General features: G+C 41.0%; 1 protein-coding gene across 2 annotated transcripts in view; it reads right to left on the bottom strand.

The window, feature by feature from the left end:
* The window catches only part of LOC149321447 (protein DENND6A-like), a 47,240-nt gene extending 24,260 nt beyond the window's left edge, over positions 1-22,980 (bottom strand). For both annotated transcript variants that reach the window (XM_089522181.1, XM_089522191.1), the window contains exons 1-9: positions 22,727-22,980; positions 13,130-13,168; positions 13,011-13,053; positions 10,547-10,659; positions 9,574-9,654; positions 7,762-7,867; positions 4,287-4,366; positions 3,016-3,078; positions 798-853 (exon numbers count right to left, since the gene is read on the bottom strand). In XM_089522181.1, the coding sequence (XP_089378307.1) occupies positions 798-853; positions 3,016-3,078; positions 4,287-4,366; positions 7,762-7,867; positions 9,574-9,654; positions 10,547-10,659; positions 13,011-13,053; positions 13,130-13,168; positions 22,727-22,957 (812 nt within the window). In that variant the 5' untranslated portion in view covers positions 22,958-22,980. The remainder of the gene's footprint in view (positions 1-797; positions 854-3,015; positions 3,079-4,286; positions 4,367-7,761; positions 7,868-9,573; positions 9,655-10,546; positions 10,660-13,010; positions 13,054-13,129; positions 13,169-22,726) is intronic.
* Between the last annotated feature and the right edge of the window lie 1,859 nt (positions 22,981-24,839).

Raw genomic sequence — 24,839 nt, 5'->3', positions numbered from 1 at the left:
AGATTTACAAGAACAGTATTTTTTTTAAAAAAATCTCACCCTGCTCCTGCTCTCTCCGGTACAAGTAAAGGAAGAGCAAATAAAATGAAGGGGAAAATGCAACTGAAAAAATGTGACCTTGAGTCATATCATCTTGTGAGTCTAAAATATGCAGATTATTGAGCCTTTTTGAAGGGGGGATGGTAAAGTTGTGGAGACAAAATGTGGGCAGAATTGTAAGCAGAGACCAGACAATGGGCACCTCTCCAGCTTTGGCCAGTCCATGGAAAGGCAGTTGCCACAAATAGAATTGCTTCACTGTGTGGCATCCAGTGCAAGAAAATATAATCTGGGATGACTCAGGGATTATGAACTAGAAGGAAGAAGAGAGTGTAAACACACTGCAGCTTCTACATCCTCTCTCCTTGCAGACTCTACCCAGAATCTTCCTGAGATGCAACAAACAATATATCCCACATTAAGGCAGCAACGGAAAACTGAAAAAGGTGCTTATTTTCCAATTAGTTGCTCAAGCCTGCTTTCAATACTTTGGGGCATCTCCTTGCCTTCTCATCTCACTCAAGAAAGAAAACTTTTCTTAGTAACAATAATTTTAAGTTAATTCTTATAGTACTACCATGAACATAAACCCCATCTTGTAACTTCCACAAGAGTTATGGATTACCAGCAAAGATGACTCATACGCTCAATATCTTTTTGCCAGTAAATCAATTAAAACTTTACAAGTTTCCATGAATGGAATGTATCAGCTTCAGGACTTCAGAAACTTAAGCCAGTATATTTTTTTAAGATTTTACCTGAAGAGATCTACTTCATGTACTGTAGGCAAAGAAATGGAGATTTGTGTATCTTCCTAAAAAGACAAAGACGTTTGATCAAAGAAGCAATACAAATGGCATAAAAGTTGTGTGTACTAGGAGTGGAAAGAGAGTTAGAATGTGGTCTACTGATACATTTATAAGCATGACTAAAACACACTTACTCCATAAAAACCACCCTGATTTGATTATATATCAAATGCCTGCTTAAATAAAAATGCCTTGCCGACAAAAAGTAAGCAGAGAGGGGGCCAACCTAGCCTTCCATAGAAGGGCATTCCAGACATGGGAGCAGCCAGCAAGAAGGCTCTCTCTCATGTCCTCACCAAGTGAGCCTGCAATGGTGGTGGGACCAAGAGAAAACCTTCCCCAGATCTTAGTGTTCTGGCAGGTTCTTATGGGGAGATATAGTTTTTAAATAGTCTCTGAGCAATATGAAGTAGATTACCAAGGATTTCTAAACTTCCAAGTGCTTGACAACAGCAAAATAAATAAATAAATGCAATGAGTGTTTCTCACACAAATACGTGTTACTAAATTTAAGCAACCTTGGATAACCAGGGGGTGGATTCTTGCATGGGGTAACTTTTCGTATGGCAGGAACTATGAGCTCCATTCAGTTCTGGTGCTCAAATCCACTCCTGGGGTCAAAATTCTTTAATTCTATGTATATATCATTTACACCATGCTGTGGCTGGTAAATACAGTGCATCTGCACCAACCGCAGGCTTGCCATCTGCAGTTTGAGCTTCTGCGGATGGCAAGCCCTGGGTTTTCCAATGGGCACATGCATGTGGTGGCACAAATGGGTGCATGCACTCATTGAAAAGAACGGGACTTAAGCTCCCACACATAGCAAGGGACAAGTGGTTGAGGATTAAAAAAAAGTAGATCCCACAAGTCCTAAGTCCGCAACCCCTATATACACTAGGCAATATTTACAAGAATAGCAACCTCATATTAAATCACGAGTGTAATGACTGGGCCTCCAGTCATTTGAAGAAGACTTCTGTCAGGCAATAAAGAGTTAAGCTGGGAGGGAGGTACATGCAAATGAGTAATTACATCACAGCTGACGAAAGGCCCACTTGGCCAATCAATGAGGAGGATCAAGAGTTTCTTCTGGAAGCTTCCAACAGAGGGATATAAAAGGCCTCTGAATTCAGTTGGAGGAGCTTCTGCAGTAGGAAGTCTGAAGTGAGAGTATCTCACTTGATGTGGGTCTTGCCGGTTGGGAAAATTGCAGTATTGAGCCTGTGTCAAGAAAGCATACTTCAGGAAGGTAGTTTGTGCTAGGCCAAGGCTAGTAACTACACCTCAGACCCATCTAGGTCAGAAGATTCCATCTCTGTATCAGTATTTAGGAATGTGTCAGTTAGAATGCTTAGGCCTTATTAATTTTGTTTCTGTTGGCTTGCTTGAAATGAATATCTGATAACTATACGTACTGTACCTGCAAGGTCAAAAGACCTTGTATGATTTATATTATTTTTGTTAATAGAATAAATATTTTCTTTAAAAGTATCTATTATTCCTACACTTCTTTACACATGCCTTAGTTTGGTTATCGCTTGCTTAGTTTAGAAAGGGAAGGGAAATAAAAATCCTTAACAAGTCCCAGTGTGTATTAAGGAAAGATTATTATAAATTCACTGGGTGGTGGCAGCGTGATTTGAAGTTCTCCTAGAGTCTCATTCAACTTCACAGGAAGTGTGAACTGAGAACAGGAGACTCGGGGAAAAAATAAAGGATCTGCTGGGACTAAGTGCCAAGACAGGGCCATTGTTTAGGTTGCTTGGACCACAGGGATCATCACAATGGGTGAGAATCATGTGCCCCTCCAGCAGCCTTAGCCAACACAGTCAAGGAATGAGAAAAGCTACAGTCCAGCAAGAGCTGAAACACCACATGATTCCCATCCCTGTACTAAACCTATGGCATAGAACATTAGGTGGCCACTCACTACCTTTGCCCACTGAAAATAATGCTTGCTTGTAAGAACTGCTACTTGGCTCACCATTGGGGTAGGCACTTGTGGAGGTGCAAGGATAATCCACTTTACAGTTTTCATTTTACATTTTGCTAACTGTAGTTTTATTCCTACTTTACAAAATATACATTCCTTTATAATTGTGAATTTGAAATTTGACAATCAGCCCTTTGTTTTGAATGATCATTTAAGTGGCTGGTAAACTACCTGGTATGTGGATTGTAATACTTGGGTTGTTCCAGGCTTGTCATGACAGGTAGGAATCCGTACCTTAATAAAGAGATACAATATGCCTTAGAATACAACAAGCTTTGAATACTAAACTTAAAATTAGCTTATAAAGTAGAGGTGATCATCTCTTCTGAAAGCAATTCATCAACAGCTTTACATTTGTACAAATATACTGTGATGAATGGTTCTTCCCTAAAACCAAAGAGTTTTAAAAAGAATGCTACTGAAATAATTTTACAAACCACACATCACTAATTGGAAAAGTTACTTTTTGATATATGCTGGCTGTGGATTCTGAGAGTTCTAGTGAAAACAAGTTCTGTTCTTGCTATTCCATCCTTTTAGGTGTTAGCCCTATGAGCAGTATTCAGAAAAGACAACTAAGGATAAAAGTTCAGGGAAACAGATAGGAAAAAAGCTACTGAGTTCAATGAAATACCCAAACTGCTATTCCAGTGACTGACAAACTTTGGTTCTCCAAAGCCCTAGCCAACTTGGCCAACAGTTGGGAAGTCTGGGAGCTGAAGTCCAAAAACATCTGGAGGATCAAAGTTTGGGAAACATGGCACTATCCTAAGCAGGATATAGTCTAGATCAGGGTCTCTGAGATCACAATGCTCTGTTAATGAGAATAGGACTGACCCCTAATAAATGAACAACCATATTTAAAGGCACTACAACCAAAGGACATCTATGCACATGATCCAGCCAATGTTAAGGACTCTTCAGTGTTATGGATTTCAACAGAAGAGTACAAAGCATGACCTTAAATCTTTCCTAATCTTATCAACTGAGATTATAGATGCTCATCACTGGCTAGCCCTACATTTTCCATACAGGAAAGAGATGGTACTTTTAGCTGGGAAGTCCACACACACACAAAAATCAAGCTATAGAATACTTTCCCCTTACATATTTTTCACTTCTTTTGAGAACTTGCCTTTTCCACTTGATGTGAGCCTTGCAAGCATATGATCAGATACACAAGTTCTGGTTCTAATTTTTTTACATGGTTACATACAAGGAATAACAACAACAACAAAAATCAAAGTACATGACAAGACTTAAACAACAAGAAAACATGTGAAGTCAAAGGCTTTCACAGTGGGCATCCATAGTTTTTTGTGGGTTTTTCAGGCTATGTGGCCATATTCTGGAAGAGTTTATTCCTGACATTTCGCCAGCATCTGTGGCTGGCATCTTCTGAGAACCAAAAAACAAACAAATCCCCAATTGTTTTAAATTACCTTCATTACAATTCCCATAATAGGCAAATGTAGAGTTTTCCCTGGGACAGGCGGTGGCCATCGATCAACATCATTGCAAGCTGAAAATGGACAATAAAAACAATCAGCCTCAACCATAAAACACAAAGCAAATAAGTTATAATAATACTTCTAAAAACTTTAGAGACCAACCAACATAATTTATTTTTAAAAATTCTAAGCCACTTTTAAAATAAAATCCCTTCCAAGGTCTGAGCTTGGTAGTTAAGCAAAGTCAGACCTAGTTAGTATTTGCATGAAAGAATGTCACTAGATACCAGGTGCTGTAGGCTATATTTCAGAGGAAGGAACTTGAAAAACCACCTCTGAGAATTCTTTGCCTATGAAAATCCTATGAAAATTAATGGGGTTACCATCAGTCAACAGGCAATTTGAAGACCAATCATAGAGCCATAGTATCGTAGAGTTGGAAGAGACAGCAAGGGCCATCCAGTCCAACCCCCTGCCATGCAGGAAATCTCAATCAAAGCATCCCTGACAGATGGCCATCCAGCCTCTGCTTAAAGACCTCCAAAGAAGAAGACTCCACCACACTTCGAGAGAGTGTGTTCCACTGTCGAACAGCCCTTACTGTCAGGAAGTTCTTCCTAATGTTTAGGTGGAATCTCTTTTCCTGGAGCTTGCATCCATTGTTCCGGGTCTCGTTCTCTGGAGCAGCAGAAAACAAGCTTGTTCCATCTCCAATGTGACAGTCCTTCAAATACTTAAACAGGGCTATCATATCACCTCTTAACCTTCTCTTCTCCAGGCTAAACTTACCCAACTCCCTAAGTCGTCCCTCATAGGACATGGTTTCCAGACCCTTCACGATTTTAGTCGCCCTCCTTTGGACATGCTCTAGTTTCTCAATGTCCTTTTTGAATTGTGGTGCCCAGAACTGGACACAATATTCCAGGTGGGGCCTGACCAAAGCAGAATATAGTGGCACTATTACTTCTCTTGATCTAGGGTTTATACTTTTATTGATGCAGCCTAAATGCGCATACACAGAGCACCTAAACAATAAAATCCTATCAAGTAAGAAAACAAGCACTAGCAATAAAAGTATTCAGCAACAACATCTTTAAAACATATGCTGCTGAAAACTATCAACAGTCCTATAAAACATAAGCCAAGAAAAGATCAGAAAGAATAGGCCATGCTTCTAGGACCTTCTTTAAAAACTTGCAACAAGGGGGCCACAGATGGTAACCATTCCAGTGGTGTAGAACCACTGCAGAAAGTGCCCTCTCTTTTGTACTTGCCCATTCAACTATCCTCAAGTTGGGGAAATGAGAAAGCCTTCTCTTACTGATCTTAAAAATCCAGACAAACCAATATGAGTGAAGGCTGTTCTCAAAATAATTCAGTCCCATGCAATGCAAAGCAAAGCAAGGATAGGTAACACACACATCACACCTCCCTTGTGTGACACCCCCCCCCCGGATGCTTTTCAGCCTTATTTCTGTAGCAACTGTACCTTGAGTTTTTCACCCCCACAGAAGAATCACTGCTCGCTGTAAATATCCTAGAGCAACAACTCACCTTGAAAACAAGGTGCACCCCTGGCATGTGATTTGTTTCACCCTAGCATTTTTATGAATCCAGAAGTAGATTCCTAGTTATGTCTCCTTTTCTTTGGAGAAGGCAATGCCCATGTCAGATCTCAAGGCCACACTGGCCCCCTTGGGAACTTGGAGATCTGCATCTCCCCTGCTGCACCAAATTTAAAAAAAAAACCACTCAAAAAGCCTCTCATCCAAGACCCCCTTCTCCAACTTCCAGGTCATTTCCAATTTTTAAAAAAGGTTTCTCCTGGACCTACAACTACCTAGAAGGCCTGAAAATATGGCAGAATTTCCCCCATGCTTTCAGAGAGCACTTGGAGGCAAATTTTTTAGAGGTGGTGCATCGGGCACTGAGTATTCAAAAACAGCCTCAGGGACTTCAAGAAGGCTGCACTTTCCCCACTGTACCATAGACCTATGGTCTTTGGATGGAAAAGAAGTTCCTCAGTGCAGACAGGGCTGAAATCATCTTAACACTGTGCCAACTTAAGTCACACAGTGATAAATAAAACAAAAGGCTACTACTATTAAGAGAGCTGTGAGAAGTATAGAGGATTACATGAACACATACCTGGCAGTGTCTGATACGACTGCAATAACCACCTATTGCTCAGACCAATGGTTCCTAGCCTTTTTACTCTCAAGGATCCCTTGATAGCCCTGTTTAAATATTTGAAGGGATGTCATACTGAGGAGGGAACAAGCTTGTTTTCTGCTGCTCCAGAGAACAGGACACGGAACAATGGATGCAAGCTACAGGAAAAGAGATTCCACCTCAACATTAGGAGGAACTTCCTGACATTAAGGGCTGTTTGACAGTGGAACACACTCCCTCGGATTGTGGTGGAGTCTCTTTCCTTGGAGGTCTTTAAACAGAGGCTGGATGGCCATCTGTCGGGGATGCTTTGATTGAGAGTTCCTGCATGGCAGGAGGTTGGGCTGGATGCCCTTGTGGTCTCTTTCAACTCTACGATTCTATAATTCTATGAAATAACTTGCAAGTTTCAGGGAACCACTGCATAAAAATTACTGTATCTACAGCTCAAAAAAAGCTGGGTTTCTCTGCACCAATCATAATCTCTCATGGAACCCAGATGACAAACTTTGGGTTAGACAATAAAAGTCATCAACCAGGACAATCAAGTCAGTTTTCATTACATAACCAGGCCTGAAATCTGACTGGATCCAATTAATCAGTAGCATCCAACACTACCAATAGCTGAGAGGCCACGACATATTCCACAGCTTGCTCAAGAATAGTAAATTTGACACTTTATAGTAGTTATCGGAAGCCATAGACTCTAAGTTTGGTTTCTTCAACAAAAGCCTTACCACAATTTCCTTCAAAGCTGCAGTGACCTCACCATCCTTTAAGAAAGCAGAGACCATCTTACTCATTTTGAATTCTTATCCTGTCCACTAGGGTATTAGCTATTCTTCTTAATTTGATGCCATCTCCAAATTTAATAAGCATGCCCTCTACTCCACCATCCAAGTGTTTAATTAATATGTTAAACAATGGGCCCAGGACCAAGCCCTGTGGCACTCTACTATTTTTCTCCAGGATGAAGAGGAACCATTGCTGAGTATTCTTTGGGTTTGGTCCCTCAACCAAAGCAAGATTTTTTTATCACTATCATTATCAAAGATTAAGACCACAAATGAATTTTTATTCAGTATCATCTGACTGTATCACTCTTGAACCAATCTTCCCCAGCTGACAAGCTGGGTACCTATGCAAAAGCACCTAAAACCTACCAATTTTCTTTGACATGGCCTTCTGGAACTCAAATATTCACAGTGAACTTCTATTTTACTAGAATCATGCAACTATTCAATTTACATTAATTTGCATCTTTAAACACATATAAACCATTAGTATTACCAACCTGCTTCCAAGTAAGGGTCATTCTTGTCAAAATATTCAGGTGCAATTTGTCCAAGCACAGTGTGAAAGAAGTGGATATAAGGCAGCTTGCTGATCAGAACCAAGGACTGGCACAGAAGAAACAAAATAATTCTTGTTTAGCCTATGTCAAAGCCTCCAATGGTATTCAGAAAAAATGTTATTAATTAACCAGTTTCTTTCTAAATGCGCAGACACTCTCTCTCACACACAATTTTAACATTTAGTGTTTTTTTTAAATCCCCTTATAGAAAAACAGTATCATCTGTGATGCACCCTAACACATCTGCTACATGAACTAGATGCTACACATATTTGCCTGCAAAAATGCCTGATGGACTTATTTGGGATATAAGACAAAGGAATAACCTTAGGAAGAATCTGATTTAGTGCAAAGAGATGTTTAATCTTTACCTCACTCATTATATCCTCATGCCAAATTGTAAATGTACACATACACACAGTGTGACTTTTCCACCTGTTGTATTCTCAACATTCTACTAACATGTCTCTGGCCCCCTGTATGTCACAGACTCTGCAAGGGATAATTACCAGTATAACCTGCAAACTAAAGAGACTATCTTCATTTCACTTTATTTTTTTCTGCTTACTTTTTTCCAAGACAGTTTAATAATTTCTATCCAGATGGTCATTACAAGCACTGAATTTGATTCCCGCCCCTGCCATCACTTTTCCCTATGTATCATGTCTTAAGTACAGATTGCAATCTTGAAGACAGATACAGCAAAAATGTATTAAATAAATAAATGAAGAAATAACCTCAGTAATTGTGTACTACACAATTGCTCTTAAGGGTTGGCTGTACAGGCTGAAAGAAATGGTCCTGCCCTGTTTCAGAACTCACCTGTATAGACGATACAGCTAAACTGGGACTCTACACGTGAGCAAAATAAGTCCCAGTATGCTCTGGTTCAAGCTGGAAAAAGAAAACTAGTGCACAGGCTTGTGAACTGCGCACTATTGCAGAGACAGGAAAAATGGCGGAAGTGACCAGGAGCAGGCACCCCGGGCCAATCAAGCCACTGGTGCTATTGCTGGCCATAATTTTTTGTCACCCACCCACAAAGCTAGTGCACAAGTACACAAGTGGTCAGCTGTACCATCGAGCCATTGCTCACCCCATGGAGAAAAATGGTAACACATACATCAGGCTCCAAGCAATACAATGGATTTTATATAAACATTAACAAACTGGCTGGTCCAACAGACAACCATGGGAGTAGAAAGGGGGTATGTACAGGGGGGATACCATGATTATGCTTTGCCAATGTATCACTGGGTGCACTGATGAGCCATATGATCAAGGAGCCAGTCATGTAGGGTGTCCAATGGGCCAGTGAATGGGCAGGACAAGGCTGCAGTTGGTAGCTGCTGGCAGAGCATCCATGCACTCGTGCACATGCATTTGCAACAAAATTGGGGGCGAAATGATGTGGTGCAGCTCATAGCCATGAACGCTCCATTCTGGTAGGTCCTTCCTCACAGCATGAGATGGGAGGTGCAGACTGCACGACAGGTGTTGGGCTGTTGTGGGAGCTGGTGCTGTGATCAGTGTGTGCCTTCCACAAATTGGGAAACCCCCGGGGTAAGCCAGCTTTCCCCTCTGTCTGTTCACAGACTCAGTCTAAGAATTGAAAGCCTAATGCTACAGGATATTCAGTCTTTCATCTTCAACACATTACATGGTATATATTTTATTGATTTCTATCAAAAAATCTGTACTAAAAGCATTTAGGATAGCAACCATAAACTATCTTCCTAAAAATAAAATTACCTTCTGGAAGTAGCCTCTTTTCAACGTTTTGTCTTGTACTTGTCTGAAATACACATAGCCATAATAATATGCAGGATCCCTCTAAAAACCAAAGCAAAACATTTCACAATGCTTCATACTTTTTAGGTGCACCTGAAAACTTAGAGAACAACATATTTCAACCTAACAGATGTCTTCGTAATGTACTTCCTTAAGAATATCAGTTCAGTGTATTTACAATTTCACTTTTTCTATGTTGCTGTGAACTATTTAAACAGTTCTTCCACAGTTCCACTGAACCCAACTGGGCACTGCACTGAATAAATAAATTATAAATGAAAGAAACTGCTTTCAGTTATACTGTCTTGTACAAAGTTTATGAATCTAAAACTTCTGATAGAGAACTTTCTCCATAATGATCAAGCAGTTCTTTGACAGATAAACAAAGAAAGAGTTAAATGAAGAGAGGAAGTCTGAATAAAATTGAATGCAGCAACTTTCAGATCAATTTCCAAAAGAACTGACAGAATCTGGACAAATGTTTAGTAGTCTCAATTTATTACCTCCACTCCAGCACAAAGGATAATTAACATATTATATATTAGAACAGTGGTTCCCAACCTGTGTTCCGAGGTGCCTTTAGGGTTCCGCATGCACTTCCAGCTAACCCTAACCCTACCCCCTCCCTGTAACACTACTCCTACACACCATTAACTTGTAAGACATAGGGTATGCCTCTTAGGAGCTCCAACACAGAAATCGATTCTTAAAAGGGCTCTGCAAATCAAAAGGGTTGGGAACCCCAGCCTTAGAATGCTTTGCTGTTTTACTTGTCACATGATCTAAAACAGTATTAGAAATCTGCTGAGCAATGACTTTGAAGAACAATCTTTAAAGTGAACTTTGAAATATTCTTATGAAATGATAGTCAATGCCTGCTGTAAATAAAAAACAATGCCATGTTTGGCGAAGAAAAAACAGCCTACTTTCCAACCTTTAAGTAAATGGGTAGGTCTCTGTCAAACTGGTCCAGCAGACAATGCCATGAAAGCTTTCTGTTAGAAGACTGCCGAAATCTAAAACAAAACTGTGTGTCTCCAAGGCAACCTAGGTCAAGAAGGAAAGAAAGAAAAAATAAAAATACCAAGTACTATATTCAATTGGAAATATGTCTAAAGAAAATATGTAACTATAACATTATTAGGAGGCACTTGCCTGGCCCTATTATGGAAGTAAAAACACCAGCAGAAGGCCAAATGTAACTTCCAAGCAGAGCAACCACAGTGTTCAGCTGAATTAAGACTGAGGCACATTGCAGCTGGCTTCTGATGCTTAGCAAATACTACAAAATCCCATGGCTACAGAAAATATTACCCTTTTCTAACTTGACAGAAAAAGTGCTTGTCAGTTCACAAGTAATGATAAGCCAGAATTTTGAAGAATTCTTGTCAGTAATAAGCAAGCAAACAATGGTGTGTTAAGACTATGGGTTCTTAGGACAGCAATCTGGTCCATAATCCTGGTCCAATTTGAGTAAGGGGGCAAGAATCCATAGCCACTGCACCACAACAAGGCCCAGAAAAATGAATTTTACTATTCAAAGTGCTATATATGAGTATAGTATTTAGAAACAAAAGCAAGGTTGCGTAAGAAAAATGTATATATAAGATCTAAATGCTGATTGTATAAATCTATGTTTAACATCATCTGATCCTTAAATTTCCATCTTTAAGATTCTCTTCTGAACACTATATCCTAACACTACTAAAAATCAGTAAGTTAAAATAAGGCCACATCAGGCTTTCCCCCTTCAGCATAAAGCTGACACACATCCAGTTCTTATCCATCTGCTAAAGATCCAGCATAAATGGCTTGACTGGGGGGAAAAAGCAAAAAAGCAAACCCCAGCTGCATCCAACTAATTTTTTTTTTTTTTGCAAGACTGAAATAATCAGCTTTAACTGCCTCCTCTGATAAATTTTCTCAGAAAGAAGACGTGACTGTAAGTTGAATAGGGGAGTCTATACATAATATGATTAGATTTTCCCAGAATATCATTAAGCCATTATCTTTAAGCTGACAAATGTGTCATACAGATCCATATCTATGCAATAAAACAACCTCAGGACTTTAGGGCATATAAAAATGTACTTCTAAAACATTCCTAGTGAAGGAATGCTGAATCATACATGGTATCTGAAATATAGTATATGTTGTTGTTAACTGCCTTTGAGTCGACCTCAACTCATGGCCACCCTGTGAATGAGACAGCTTGAAGATAACCATATTCTCAACCTCTCTGCTTCATATTCTGCAAGTTCAGGCCCATGACCTCCCTGATTTGAGTCTAGTCATCTGGCAATTCTATATGAAGCATAGAATTATGAATTTTAATTAATACGTTGAAAAGAGCAGACTCTTGTTAGGGATGTTCTACCCTCTTTCCCTTACATGTTATTGTTGTTTTTGTTGTTATTTGTGTTCTTCATCATCATTATCACCACCAACAACACATTGTTGTAAGGTTTGACACTTTACTTACAAATAAAAAGAAGCAAGCCGTCTGTGCTCTACCAAATTACTCCCTCAAAGAGGGAACTTAGTCTCTGGTATTCCAGAGAGGAATGCAAGGGCACTAGGATAATTGAAAGGCACTGTGATTTTATTTATTCATATAATCAATAATCAAATTAATACATGCATTAACTTTATTTTGAGTACAGTAGTCTTGTATTTATTAATTTTTTGTGCAGGTTAATTTGTTGTTGTGTGTGTTCAAGTCATTTCTGACTTCTGGAAACTCTAAGGTAAACCTATCACAGGGTTTCCTAGGTCTGAGAGTGTGTGACTCACCACTGAATGTCCATGGCTGAGTCAAAAATTGAAGCCTGATGTCCAGAGTGGTAGTCTGACATTCAAATCACAGTACATCACATTGCAAGTGCAATACTTGCTAATACTTTTGCCCAGACTCCATCCTAGCTGCATGAACATGCCCAAAGTGATCACACAGCTAGTGGATGAAATCTGAAAGTGTTGTATGAAGTTATACTGGAAGGACATAAAAGTGGAACTGCTCAAAACTGAGGTTAAAGAATCTTGCTTGTGTAACATTCCCTAATGATTCCTTCTTCTCACTATAGCCCATAACATGCAGTCTATAACATTCAAGTTTCCCCAAAAGTTGTTTGGAAAGGATACACAGTGTTTAAAGGGGACCTGAGTCTCAGCAGCTCTTTATAAGTAGCTGTATACTTCATTCATAACCATTTTCAGAGGTTTCATTTGTGTTTGTTAAGGATTTTGAGTTCCTCAGGTAGGAAAAAAATATTCACTATCATATACCTCATATTTCATTAATAAAACTGAACTAGAATAAATATAGCACAATTCTATCCTAAAACAAAAGTACTTTATTGTACATATGTATACAACATGCAGATATAATAAATAATTACCTGAATTAGAATCTGGGAAAGACAAATAGCAAATATTGGTTTTCTAGGGGAGAAAAATAAAAGTTACATTTTGGAGGGGAAAAGGTATTTTATAAATGTCTTTTAAAGCTTTTACTCACCTCTTTATCTGTAAGTTTTGCATGTTGAGGGTATATTACCTGCGAATGACAAACTCTGAATTAGTTGGGAAAACGGTAAGATAATTTACTAGGACTGCAAGTTGGGTGCAGTGGTATGCACGACCCTGTCTGTGTACACATTATTCTCAGATAGTAGCACATACCGTTCAGGTAAGCAGCTGTAATCCAGAGATTTTAGGCTTTATTCTAAATAGCTTTCAGAAGGTTTATGTATATCTATCAGAATCCCCCCCCCAACCAATGATCCCCCAACTTTATACTGTGAGCAGATATATAAAACAGAAAATTTCAAAACCTGATCTGAAGTAGAAAAATATACCATGGTTAAGCAACTTCGAGAACAAGTCCCATGGATTTCTCTATGATATTTGACTCACAGAAAGCTGTTCGTTCTTGCGTGATCAGCCATTTCAAAGATTAATAAATCAATAATCATAACTAGTACCATATCAGGTACTACCTGAAACACAAATTACCCTAATGGACTATGGCATTGTAGATACAAACTGATCTTATTAAATGATGGCATCAACTAACTCCTTTATATTGTTATTTACTTTAAGGTAATACATACTGCACTTGCATGTGTCAAACCTAGGAAACTGCCTCATGCTGAAGCAGAACACTAGTCCATCTATCCTACGAGTATTAATGTCAACTTTGAGTGGCTGCAGCTATCCAGGATTATGTACAGTAATCTCTCCCAGCCTGGTTGTCTCCAGTCTATGTACTAACCCGACACAACGTTCCAAAATAAGATGGAGGGACATGTGTTCAAGATGGTTACACTGAAGCAGTTGTGGGGAAGGTGTGGTCTATAGACTGCACATGGTACTCCAGATCATTTTTGCAGCTTTTTCAAGGGTCCCAACAAACCTGAAAATATTTGGGAGTCCAAATATTTTTGCTTCAGTAAAGCATACATGAACCATAATGGCCAAGAGACCATGGGGCTTTCATGCACACCCTTCCTTTCTTCTTTCAATGCTGCTTGGACAAAGTATTGAGGCACTTCCATTTAACGGAAGTTATCAAATAAATATGGCTGATTTTTAAAAAAGACAACTTCAAACCATCATTTCTGGCTAAGGGGGGGTACAGACAGGCAGGAAAAAACGGCTTCAAGCAGCCTTTTCTGAAGCTGGATTGAGTCCTGCCAAACACACTGCTGGCCCTGAAGCTAGCCCCAATGTGGACGAACCACCCACTCAGGCAGATAACACAGCTTCAAGCCGCAGTGCTTGCTCTGTTAATATTTTTTCACTTCTGTTCTGTACCTGGACATGATCGTAGAGACACAGAAACAGTGTGACAAAGGCCATGTTCCCACCCACATCTCTATGGCCCTACATATCGTCACAGTGATGCCATTCACAACTGTACCAGGAGCTAACCAATATCATGGATGCCATGTCAGCTGTGTGGTCTGCACTGGCACTAAACCTGCAATCTACAGGCAAAGCGGTCAGCGCTACACTACTCTATTATGCCCAACACAAAGAAACGCCAATGGTGGACAGAGTTAATGATGCACAGGAGCAAGGAGAAAATGGTGCTGGAAATTGAGTGGGAATCCAGCTGGAAGTACAACTAAATTTATCACTTTCCACTGATGTAACATCCAGTAGGTGAACTTTCAGCGTCCTTTTATTCATACTGCACATGCTCTTCCTCTCATTATATAGCCACACCTAAAGCATGTCCTTGCAACGATTAATTCAGGGAAATATGATCCTTTTTATCTTAAGAAGTATCTTTCTAGTTTGTGCATTCAGACGTACCTGCAAAGATGCACATTTTTCAGGAAGGAGTGGACAAAATCAGTTTCTTTTTAAGCTTGCTTCTTCTCCCCCCCATAAGTGCATTCTATCTGTATTCAATCCCGCTTCGAGACATGCATCTAAATACCCGGCATCCAAGCGGGATTGACTCTAGCTTCTTTTGACTGTCTGTATCCCCCTTTCATTACTCACAATTTTGATTCTAGCTTGGTTTAAATAAAAGCTGAAAATAAAAGCTTCCAAACCCTTCCTGTTGGCCACATGAAAGGAGGAAGAAAGAGGTATACAGGTCTGAACATTGCTGTGGATCATGTGCATTGCTTATGATTCAGGTCAGATATTCTACCACACTACAGTGTAGGCTAGAACAGCCTTTCCAATGTGAGATCCTCCAGATGTTTTAGACTGGTACTATTCAAAGTGGTATTCCACAGATTGGTGCCAGGCCATGAGCCACTGACTGCCCGTCTGCAGCAAGTTTTGAAGGTATTTTGTTTAAACCATACACTGTAAGCCACCTTGGATATGAACTACAAATTAAAATTTTAGAAAAACTATGCAATCATCATCATCATCATCATCTGGCACAATTATGATACCAGTCCCAATGGTTGGAAAAAAATGACAGTTTGTCACACCAGATATACAAAAAGCACTGTTTTACATTACTGTACAACTTCCACCATTCTCAGAGATTAGCTGTGCTGATTGGGGCTGACTATGGAGCTTTTAGTCCAAAACATTTGGAGGACTTCATGTTTGCAAGACTGGACCAGCGAATCAAGAATGGTCTGAAGGCTCTCTTCATGTGCCCATTCTCCCTTTTGTTTCCAAGCTGTCCAAACCAATTTGCAATGCTGTGCAGACCAGGTGATAACTGACACACTTACTCTCCAAATAATGCTTTGCATGCAGTTTAAACCATACTTTTAAAAATCATGATATGGAGACTATAACTGAAACATAACTTGCCTTAATTCAGGTTTCACAGCAAAATTCAGTTAAAATAACCAAGAAACAGGAAGGGAATCAGCACACAGGTATGAATGTATAAGTATACTGCCGATTCACAATCACCCAAAATTTACAAATTACCCAAACTATGCCAAAGCAATTCTATAAACTTTTAATATTTCAGTATCTCAGCTTTTTTTCTTTTTTGTTTTTCAAACAAAGTTTTCATTACTTAGCAACTGTTAGAAACTCAAGCTAATAAGCCAGATATGCATATGTTAGGTGTACCTAGAAGTATTTGCTTTAGAATGGTAACCTGTCAACTTTCCACTTTACCAAAGCATTTTTTTTAAAAAAATCTCACAGTATTTAAAAGATCTATTGCTACAGAAAATGTCTGAAGCATCAAAAACCTAAGTCTGATTATTTACTTCAGTTTACCTTTTCTGCAAAAGTGTTTTACTGAAGCAATCAGTAGTGTGGAGAATTGGCAGTTTAAAATGCAGTCAGCCCTCTGTATCCATGGCTCCTGCATCCATAGATTGAATCATCCACAGCTTGAAAATATTCTCCAATAATTCCAAAAAGCAAACCTTGATTTTTGCCATGTTATACAAGGGAAACCATTTTGGATTCCCAGTATATACAGTATAATGAGACTGTAGCATCCACAGATTTTGGTATCCATGGGGATAATGCAACCAAACTCCATCTGATACCAATGGCCCACTAATGTAGCACAGGGTGAAGACTAGCATTCTTCTACATCTTCCACAAAAATCACTATTTATTATCAATTTGAAATAGAGAGCACAGAACATACATTTCAAAACTGATATATTTTCCTCATTAAAATAAATGAAGTGAAGAAATAAAAGTCTGCCATTAGCAGCGAATTACCATATATACTCATGTATGTCTAGAAATTTTAGTCAAAAAATTGACCCCAAAAGCCTGAGTTGATTTATCCATGGGTCAATGTAAGTGCCATACTGTAACTCTTACAAAAAAAGAAACCAGCCTTTGATGAAAGGCAAGCGCTTAATCTGTCCTGGAAGCACTGAATCCCCTCTATTCTCTCATCCATCCTGTCTTTAGTGTGAGTACAAACAGTGATGTCTGCTTGAATTTTGTAAGCTGTTTGGCATCGTTTCCCTTTGCTTCATTCTTTACATCCTTTGTCACATGCCCTTAAGTTTTACCCTCGACTTATCCACAGGTCATATCAAAAGCCATAATTTTGGCCCCAAAATCTGTCCTCGATTTATACACGAGGTTCACTTATAGTTGAGCATATATGATATAATATTAAGCAGTAAAGTGATTTAACAGTAAGTTTAGACCCATCTCTCTTAGGACAATCCTCACAGTTACTTAAGACTTGTCTACTTGAAAATGGACAGTGGCTTAACAGATATGGGTTAAGAATTGATATCATAATGAGGTTTTATAGGCTTGTTTCATTAATTTCCTACTGCAAAGTAAAATGCTATCTTAGGCATTAAAGTCACGACTCTACATACTTGTCTATAAGTTGAAGAATTTATGCTGAACAATTGTCGCCAAAATCCTGGATCGACTTATATACAGTATGGTCAATATGATAATATTGTTCAGAAAGGTCCTAAAAGAAGTGCCCCACCAACACTCCATTATCCATACTTCAGGGGCTGCTGCCCAGGCAGGAAGACAGACTGCATGTGTGTTTGTGTGTATGTGTGTGTTCCTACTTTGTCAAGTGTGTATGAGTGTGTGTGGTCATTAGTGCTTTGCTGATGTCTTTGCTTTGTCCTTTACATCCTTTGTTACATGCCTCTAAATTGTACCCTCATATCAAAATCCATAATTTTGGCCCCAAAACCAGGCCTCAACTGATATACGAGGTTGGCTTATAGTCGAATATACACAGTAATTCTACAAATTCATGTCCATGGAATGTAGTTTCTCTCATTATTTGCAAGTAAACTCTTAAAACTATTCTCACATATAGCAATGAACCTACATATAATTCTACATATAATGTAGAAAAGAGCAATTTCAATTCAAATATGTGTTCCAGTCAACATATGTGCATGATACTGAGCCCAATTAATTTCTGTTTAGGGGGGAGCTGACATTTAAGATTTTGCACTAAAATGTAATGGGAAGATTCAGTCTTAAATTCATAGCATTCTTAACACAGGAACAGTACAGTCGCCCCTCCTTTCTCGCAGACTTGAGATCCACGCTCTTGATTATTCAGGGAGGGGCGACCTCCATTATTATCCATGGGGTGTGCCCCCCATGGTGGGTGTCCTGCACATGCTCATGGGCACATGCCCCATTCAAGCCTATGGGGCTTGAATAGCTGAGAGTCTCTGTTTTCGAGGGGGGGTCCGGAACAGATCCCACGCGAAAATGGAGGGCCGATTGTGTTTCCATTTATGTAACATACTTACACAGCAAAGAAAGATCCTACAGGCAAAAAGAGAAAGTGTTTCTTTTCATGGATTTCTCCTCCCTTCTTCAACAAATTATGCCCCTGAAAATTTACTCTGAAGAGTTGGGAGGTTCTCCAGAGTGACATATAAGATTTAAAAGGAAGGTGGGATTGGGGAGCATCACTCAACTCTAGAGCAGGGAGTTTCACAGGATCCTATTTCCCACTCTCAAAAAAGGAGCCCTTTTGTTTGTAGAAAGGTGTCATTTTCTGTTTTGGGGTGAAGCCGGCAAAGGCTTCTGGGATACAATTTGCCGGGGGGGAGATGACACTGTTGACCCATTTCATTCTCGCAATAGTACTGTATGGAAGCTTAAACTGAGGTATGATGGACATGAGTTTCACTTATATTTCCTATTTTCAGTTTTAACATTAACCACCACATTGACTTTTTAGAGAGGCAATATGATAGAAAATTCTTATAGGAAGCACAATTCTTTGCTTGCCCATCAAAGACTACTGAAAACAGAGTATCATGCATAGATTTGGTCTTTCCAACTGCAACATATTCATACTTGATACTGGACCACTTGATTTCAGTATTTGACTCTATAATACTTGCTAATGGGTTACAATTTTGTAATTGGCTATGGTAGGTCTTATATGACTAGAATTCAGACTATCACCAGACAGAACAATAGTTCCTTCCTTGGGGTGCCTAGTCCATTGCTATGATGTACAGCGCGCCCGCGTCATACGCGGGCGTGCCTCACGCGGCTTGAGCATACGCGCTCAAGCCGCGGGGCGCACACAGGGCGCGCGCGGGGCAGCACGTCCCATTCAATTGAATGGGTGCATGCGCACGAGCCCCATTGTTTACAATGGGACTTGAGCATAGGTGGAATTCGCCTTACACGGAGGGATCCGGAACGGATCCCCGCGTAAGGCGAGGACCCACTGTAGTATTAACACAGAAAATCTCCCCACCACTATGATGGATCACGTCACAAAAGCTGTAAAATTTTACTCATTCCCATGAGTAATACAAGTTGATAGAGGACAGTAAAAGTGGAAGACTAGAACACACATGCACTAAAATACAAACCTAACTCCAGAAAACCTAATGTAACTTCACAAAAAACTGTTGGAAAGTTCACAAGCAAAAAACAAAGATTTAACTCCTTTTAAAATTTAAGTCTTCCAGACACAAACACCAGTGTCATATAGCAAGCATACCTGGATTTAGACATGGAAAGCTAATATGCACAGTAACACAGGTGTGATTTTTACATATATTTACAATCACCCCTCCAAGTCCACAGACTTGAAATCTGTGGACTTGGAAATCCACGGAGGAATGCACACGCTTGAATATGCGCAAGATTTGGAACTCACAGGAGGTCTGGAACAGGTCCCCTGCGAGTTGCAAGGGGTGACTGTATTTAAAATACATGCTTTTTAAAATACAAACACATAGACACACACTTTTTTCCATCCAAAACTGCTAACAGAAAATAACTGAATTCATATACACAGAGTCTCTCATTCTAATTAACTCACAATCCCAGTACAACTTTGGACAGTAACATATACATGTTAGAATAGATTTAAAGCAATTAGCAATTGTTTTGTTTTCCATTCACTGCTAAAATATGATACCAGGGTCTTCGGAACTGGAAGCTTCTTCTAAATATCTATTTCACAAGTATCCTAGAGATCCTTCTCAGAATCATCCTAATGAATGTTGTACTTTAAAAAACATACCATATAACAAGTCTACTTTTAGAAAATATTCACTATCTGTCACATACCAGTCAAGGATTTTTACAAGAAACATCAAATTTTCCAGGACATGTCATATTCACAGCATAACCTGATGGAGGGAGTATTCAGTGACTCTGTCAGAAGCTGAAAGAGGTTTCAGCAAACTAGCACTCAAGAAAAACAGTAGGTTACCATCATCTTGCCTACTGAATGTGAACTTGCAGCAGAGATCGAATGGAGGAGGAAATTCATGATTTTGCAGTGAGAAAGGCCATAAAAACCATGATTTAAAGCTAACAGACCTAATGTTTATAGCCACTTTGGTCTATCTGAATTAAAAGGTCAATACATTCACAAGATACTGCTTTTATAAATAACCAAAAAGTTACAAAACAGCAAAATTCTAGGATTCCCCAGCTGGGAAAGAAAGAAACAAGATTTTCACAAATGTGGACAACGAAGCAGTAAATTCAGAATAAAAACAAATGTTTCCATGGTCCTTGAAACTGCATTATGGGGTGAGAGGTTGGTCTGTCACTGTGGAAGGGGCTGCCTACTGTACAAGGTTCTGTTGTTGCTGCTGTTGTGTGCTTTAAAGTTGTTTCTGACTTATGGCGACCCTAAGGCTTAACTGTGATAGGGTTTTCTTGACAAGTTTGTTCAGAAGGGGTTTGTCACCACCGGCCTGAGGTTGAGAGAGTGTGACTTGCCCAGTGGGTTTCATGGTTGAGATGAGAATAAAATTGTGGTCTCCAGAGTCCTAGTCCAACACTCAACCACTACGCCATGCTGGCTCTCTGCTAGTTTCTACAGGTACCAAAAAGTGAGGCTTGGATCCTACAACAGGAAAATATGTTTCCAAATTATTTACAGCGCAATCCAATAGCAACACTTCCAGACAAGACCCCCAATGGTCTTCTTCCCCCTCCCCACCATTTAATCTTTCTGTCATACCTATCCATTAATGATGGATGAAAGTTTGAAAAAATATATGTGCAAAAATACAGAGATTTGTGGAAGAGAATCATTCACAAATTTCTATGAGTCTGTCCACTATGTGTTTAGTAAGTCTGAGGACACAAAACTTCTCTTCATAGTTTTCAGCCTTACTGAATACTAATTTAATACTGTACCCGTGATTCAGTTGCAGAATGGTCTTCAGCAACAAAGCACATGTGTATGTGGCCTTGTGCTGAGCAAGTCATCCTTTCTTTCAGCTTGACCCATCACCTTACAGCAATATAATTGGGTAACTGTACATGAACCACACAGGTCACACCCTCTCAGTGTTGCAATGGCAATGGTAAACTACCTCTGAAGAGACTTGCCAAGAAAACCCTATGACAGGGACACCTTAGGGTCACCAGAAGTCAGAAACGACTCCAAGGCACACAACAAGAACATAAACATCCTGAACTCTTTACAGAAAATAAAGTGAATGATGCAATCAATAAACAGGCATATCTATTTAACTGTCCAAATATATTTTGAATTCTCTTTCTAATTATGTATTTTGCAAAAGTTGTGGTAGTTAAACCTATCTATCGATGTTAAATTTACATCTGTGTCTTTTCATTCAAAATATGTGCTGAAGACGGTGCCCAAATCACAACTAAAGTCAATGCTAAAACTCATTAAGAAGAGATCAAATTAAAAGCTACTTATATGGGAGAGTTAATTGTCCAGACAGTTACTAGAAATGACTGTCTTTTCTGAGTTATACTATCTCTTTCCTTATGAAAGTGATAGTAAATGCCATCATCACGATTTCTGCCTTCAAAAGCATGGCCACTTCTTTGTCAAGCCACAGATTTCAAGGCAGGACATCTAATAAAGCCCTGAGCCTCTTCCTAAGCACTTTCCCTTTTGGGCTGGCATTCAAACACACAGCCATGTTAGTCTGGGAAATCAATATCCCAGGGGACCTTGTAGCACCTTTCAGACCCACTGGAAGAAAGAAAGAAAGAAAGAAAGAAAGAAAGAAAGAAAGAAGCAAGCCAGGCGCATGGGTTTTCATAGACTTGACCCTGCTTCCTCAGCTGCATGCCTGGACATGGAGGGCAGGTCCTGGGAAAGCAGGGTGAGGGAGGTGAAGGCAGCACACAATGGAGGACATCCCAGAGCAAAATGGAGGACATGGCCGAAATAAAAGCTCCAAACACCTAATCTAAATCCAGGCTTCTTGGCTGGGCTGAAAATGTAAGGCATCTGATGTTCCTCCCGGGGCAGAAGGTGGAAAGGGAGGGAAGAGCCTGGAAAAGGAGAAGGACCACTTCTGATCACCATGGCCATGCTCTAAATGGAGGACACCTGGGAATCCCTCCTCCTGGACAGAAGGAAATGGAGGACAGATCCCAGCAAAGGAGAAGGACCACCTCTGATCACGCTCAAAATGGAGGACTCTTGGGCCTCCCTGCTGGGGGGAAGGTGGGGATGGAGGGGAAGAAGCTGTGGAAGACCCTTGGGAGTCCCTGGTCATGCTCAAAATGGAGGACACCTGGGACTCCCTGCTGGGCAGAAGGGGGGAATGGGTCCTGGAAGAGGAGGGGGCCCTTGGGGCCGTTAGAGGCCCAAGAGGGCTGGGGGCGACAGGGCAAAGGGGGAAGGAGAGGGGGCGCCCTCCATTCCGTCTCCCAGCAGCACCAGCAGCAGCCTCACCTCCACCGCCTGCCCCAGCTCCAGGTCGAAGCCCACCACGCAGACGCAGTGGAGCCAGGCCGAGAAGCGGTCCCAGGGCAGCAGCGGAGGGGGAGCGGGAGGCGGCGGCGGCTGCAGCGCTCCCGGGCCTCCGGGGGGTCCTCCTTCCTCCTCCTCCTCCTCCTCTTCCTCCTCTTCAGGGCGCCCGCTTCCGCCTCCTTCTCCCTCCCTCAGCCTCCGCAACAAGGCCATGGCGCTCCCTCCTCGGCCACCGGCTCCTCACCGGCACCAGCGCCCAGGGAGGGAGGGGCCACGTGACGCAGGAACACCCCTCCCGGCGGAGGGGACTCACTCCACAGACACCGCCCCCTTTCCCGCCTCCGCCATGGGAAAGTCCGCCGCGGAGAGCAAGGAGGCGGAAGAGTCCAAATGGGCACCGCGGGGGGTAACATTCCACAGCCACAGAGGGAGGGTCGCTCTGTCTCCTGGGGAAAGGCGACGCTCCCAAAGTGTGCTCTCTGTGAGGGGTGTTCTTGGACTTCAGCTCCCAGAATGCCAGGCTGTAGGCCAACGTGGCTGAGGCTCCTGGGAGATGAAGTCCAAAGTTCTCTTAAAGGGCACAGTTTGGGGGCCACTGCAGGAGGCCTTTCAGTTCGCAGCCCTGGCCCTGGCCCTGGCCCTGGCCCTGGCCCTGGCCCTGGCCCTGGCCCTGGCCCTGGCCCTGGCCCTGGCCCTGGGAGAGGGTTTGTGGGGCTGGCTAAAAGGAATGTAAAAGGAAATAGATAAGTGAAAAGCAATGGCAGCCCTTGCCCTGTATAGGGAGAACATGGAGCTTGCCCTGAGGTCAGTGGGGAACACTTGCCCAGAGAGAATCATTGATGGATCCCTTCTTTTGGGCCTAGATAAAGATTGATTGTACCTGGGATCCAACACTGAACAGAATGGAGGCTTCAGCCAAGAGATAAGAAGAAGACGAGGAATGGGGAGGGCAGTCATGAAAGAGCTAGAAAACATGCTGAAGGGCAAAGATATACAACTTAGAACAAAAGTTAGAATAGTCCAAGGCACTGTATTCCCTGTTACTGTCTATGGATGCAAGAGATGGATAGTGAGGAAGGCAGGGAAGAAGAAAACCAATTCTGTTTGAGATGTGGTGCTGGAGAAGAGGGCTGGGGATAATACTGTTGATGGCCAAAAGGACAAACAAATGGGTCCTTGAACAGATCAACCCACAAATCTCCCTGGAAGCCAAGAGGACTAGACTAAGGCTGTCACACTTTGGTCACATCCCAAGAAGGCATGACTCCTTTGAAAAGACAATAATGCTGGGAAAGGTTGAGCGTAGAAGGAACAGGAAGGCCACATGCCAGCTGTATAGACGACTGAGTCCATCCATCTGGCATGCGGTCTTCTTCTCTTTCTTCCACCCTCAGCCTTTCCCAGCATTGTTCTCTTTTCTGATGGGCCTGAATCTGCAGGATCTGAGGAGAACAGTGGGGGGCAGGGGGTCTCGGAGGTGTCTCTTCCACAGGAGTGCCATGAGGAGATAGACAGACTGGAGGGCAGTTAACAACAACACCTTACTGCTGCCTAAACATGCCAAGAAAACCGCATGCCAGGGTCACCTTACTGTCATCATACGTCATAGTGACCAGGGGTCATAATTGCAACGGAGGACAAGACACCACAAAATATCCATTCAAGAAAAATGCATTACATTATAAAATAAAAGATAAAACACTAATATAAATATAAATTCATTTCATATGGTTTATTTATAGTTATATATTCTGTATCTTATTATCTTATTATTATTTTATTATCCTTTCTTCACTGCAAATAAGGGGATAGATTGGATCCTTCTAAAATTCCTTTTTCCTAGGAGCAGCAACAACAAACCATTGCCTAGCGAGCCAGCATGGCATAGTGTTTTGAGTGTTGGGCTGCAACTCTGGAAACCAGGGTTTGATTCCCCACTTAGACATGGAAACCCACTGGGTGACCTTGGGTAAGTCACACACTCTCAGCCCCAGAAAAACCTAATAGGTTGCCAGAAGCTGGAAATGACTTGAAGCCACATAACAACAAACCCTTGCCTTCCTCTTTTCCCCATGCATCTGAATAAGTAGATCTA

Source organism: Sceloporus occidentalis, unplaced genomic scaffold (assembly GCF_023333645.1).
Source record: "Sceloporus occidentalis isolate IW3139 unplaced genomic scaffold, rSceOcc1.0.p SCAF_1, whole genome shotgun sequence".
Lineage (NCBI taxonomy): Eukaryota > Metazoa > Chordata > Lepidosauria > Squamata > Phrynosomatidae > Sceloporus > Sceloporus occidentalis.
The sequence above is the reverse complement of the archived record's forward strand: the minus strand, read 5'-3'. Positions and strand labels throughout refer to the sequence as shown.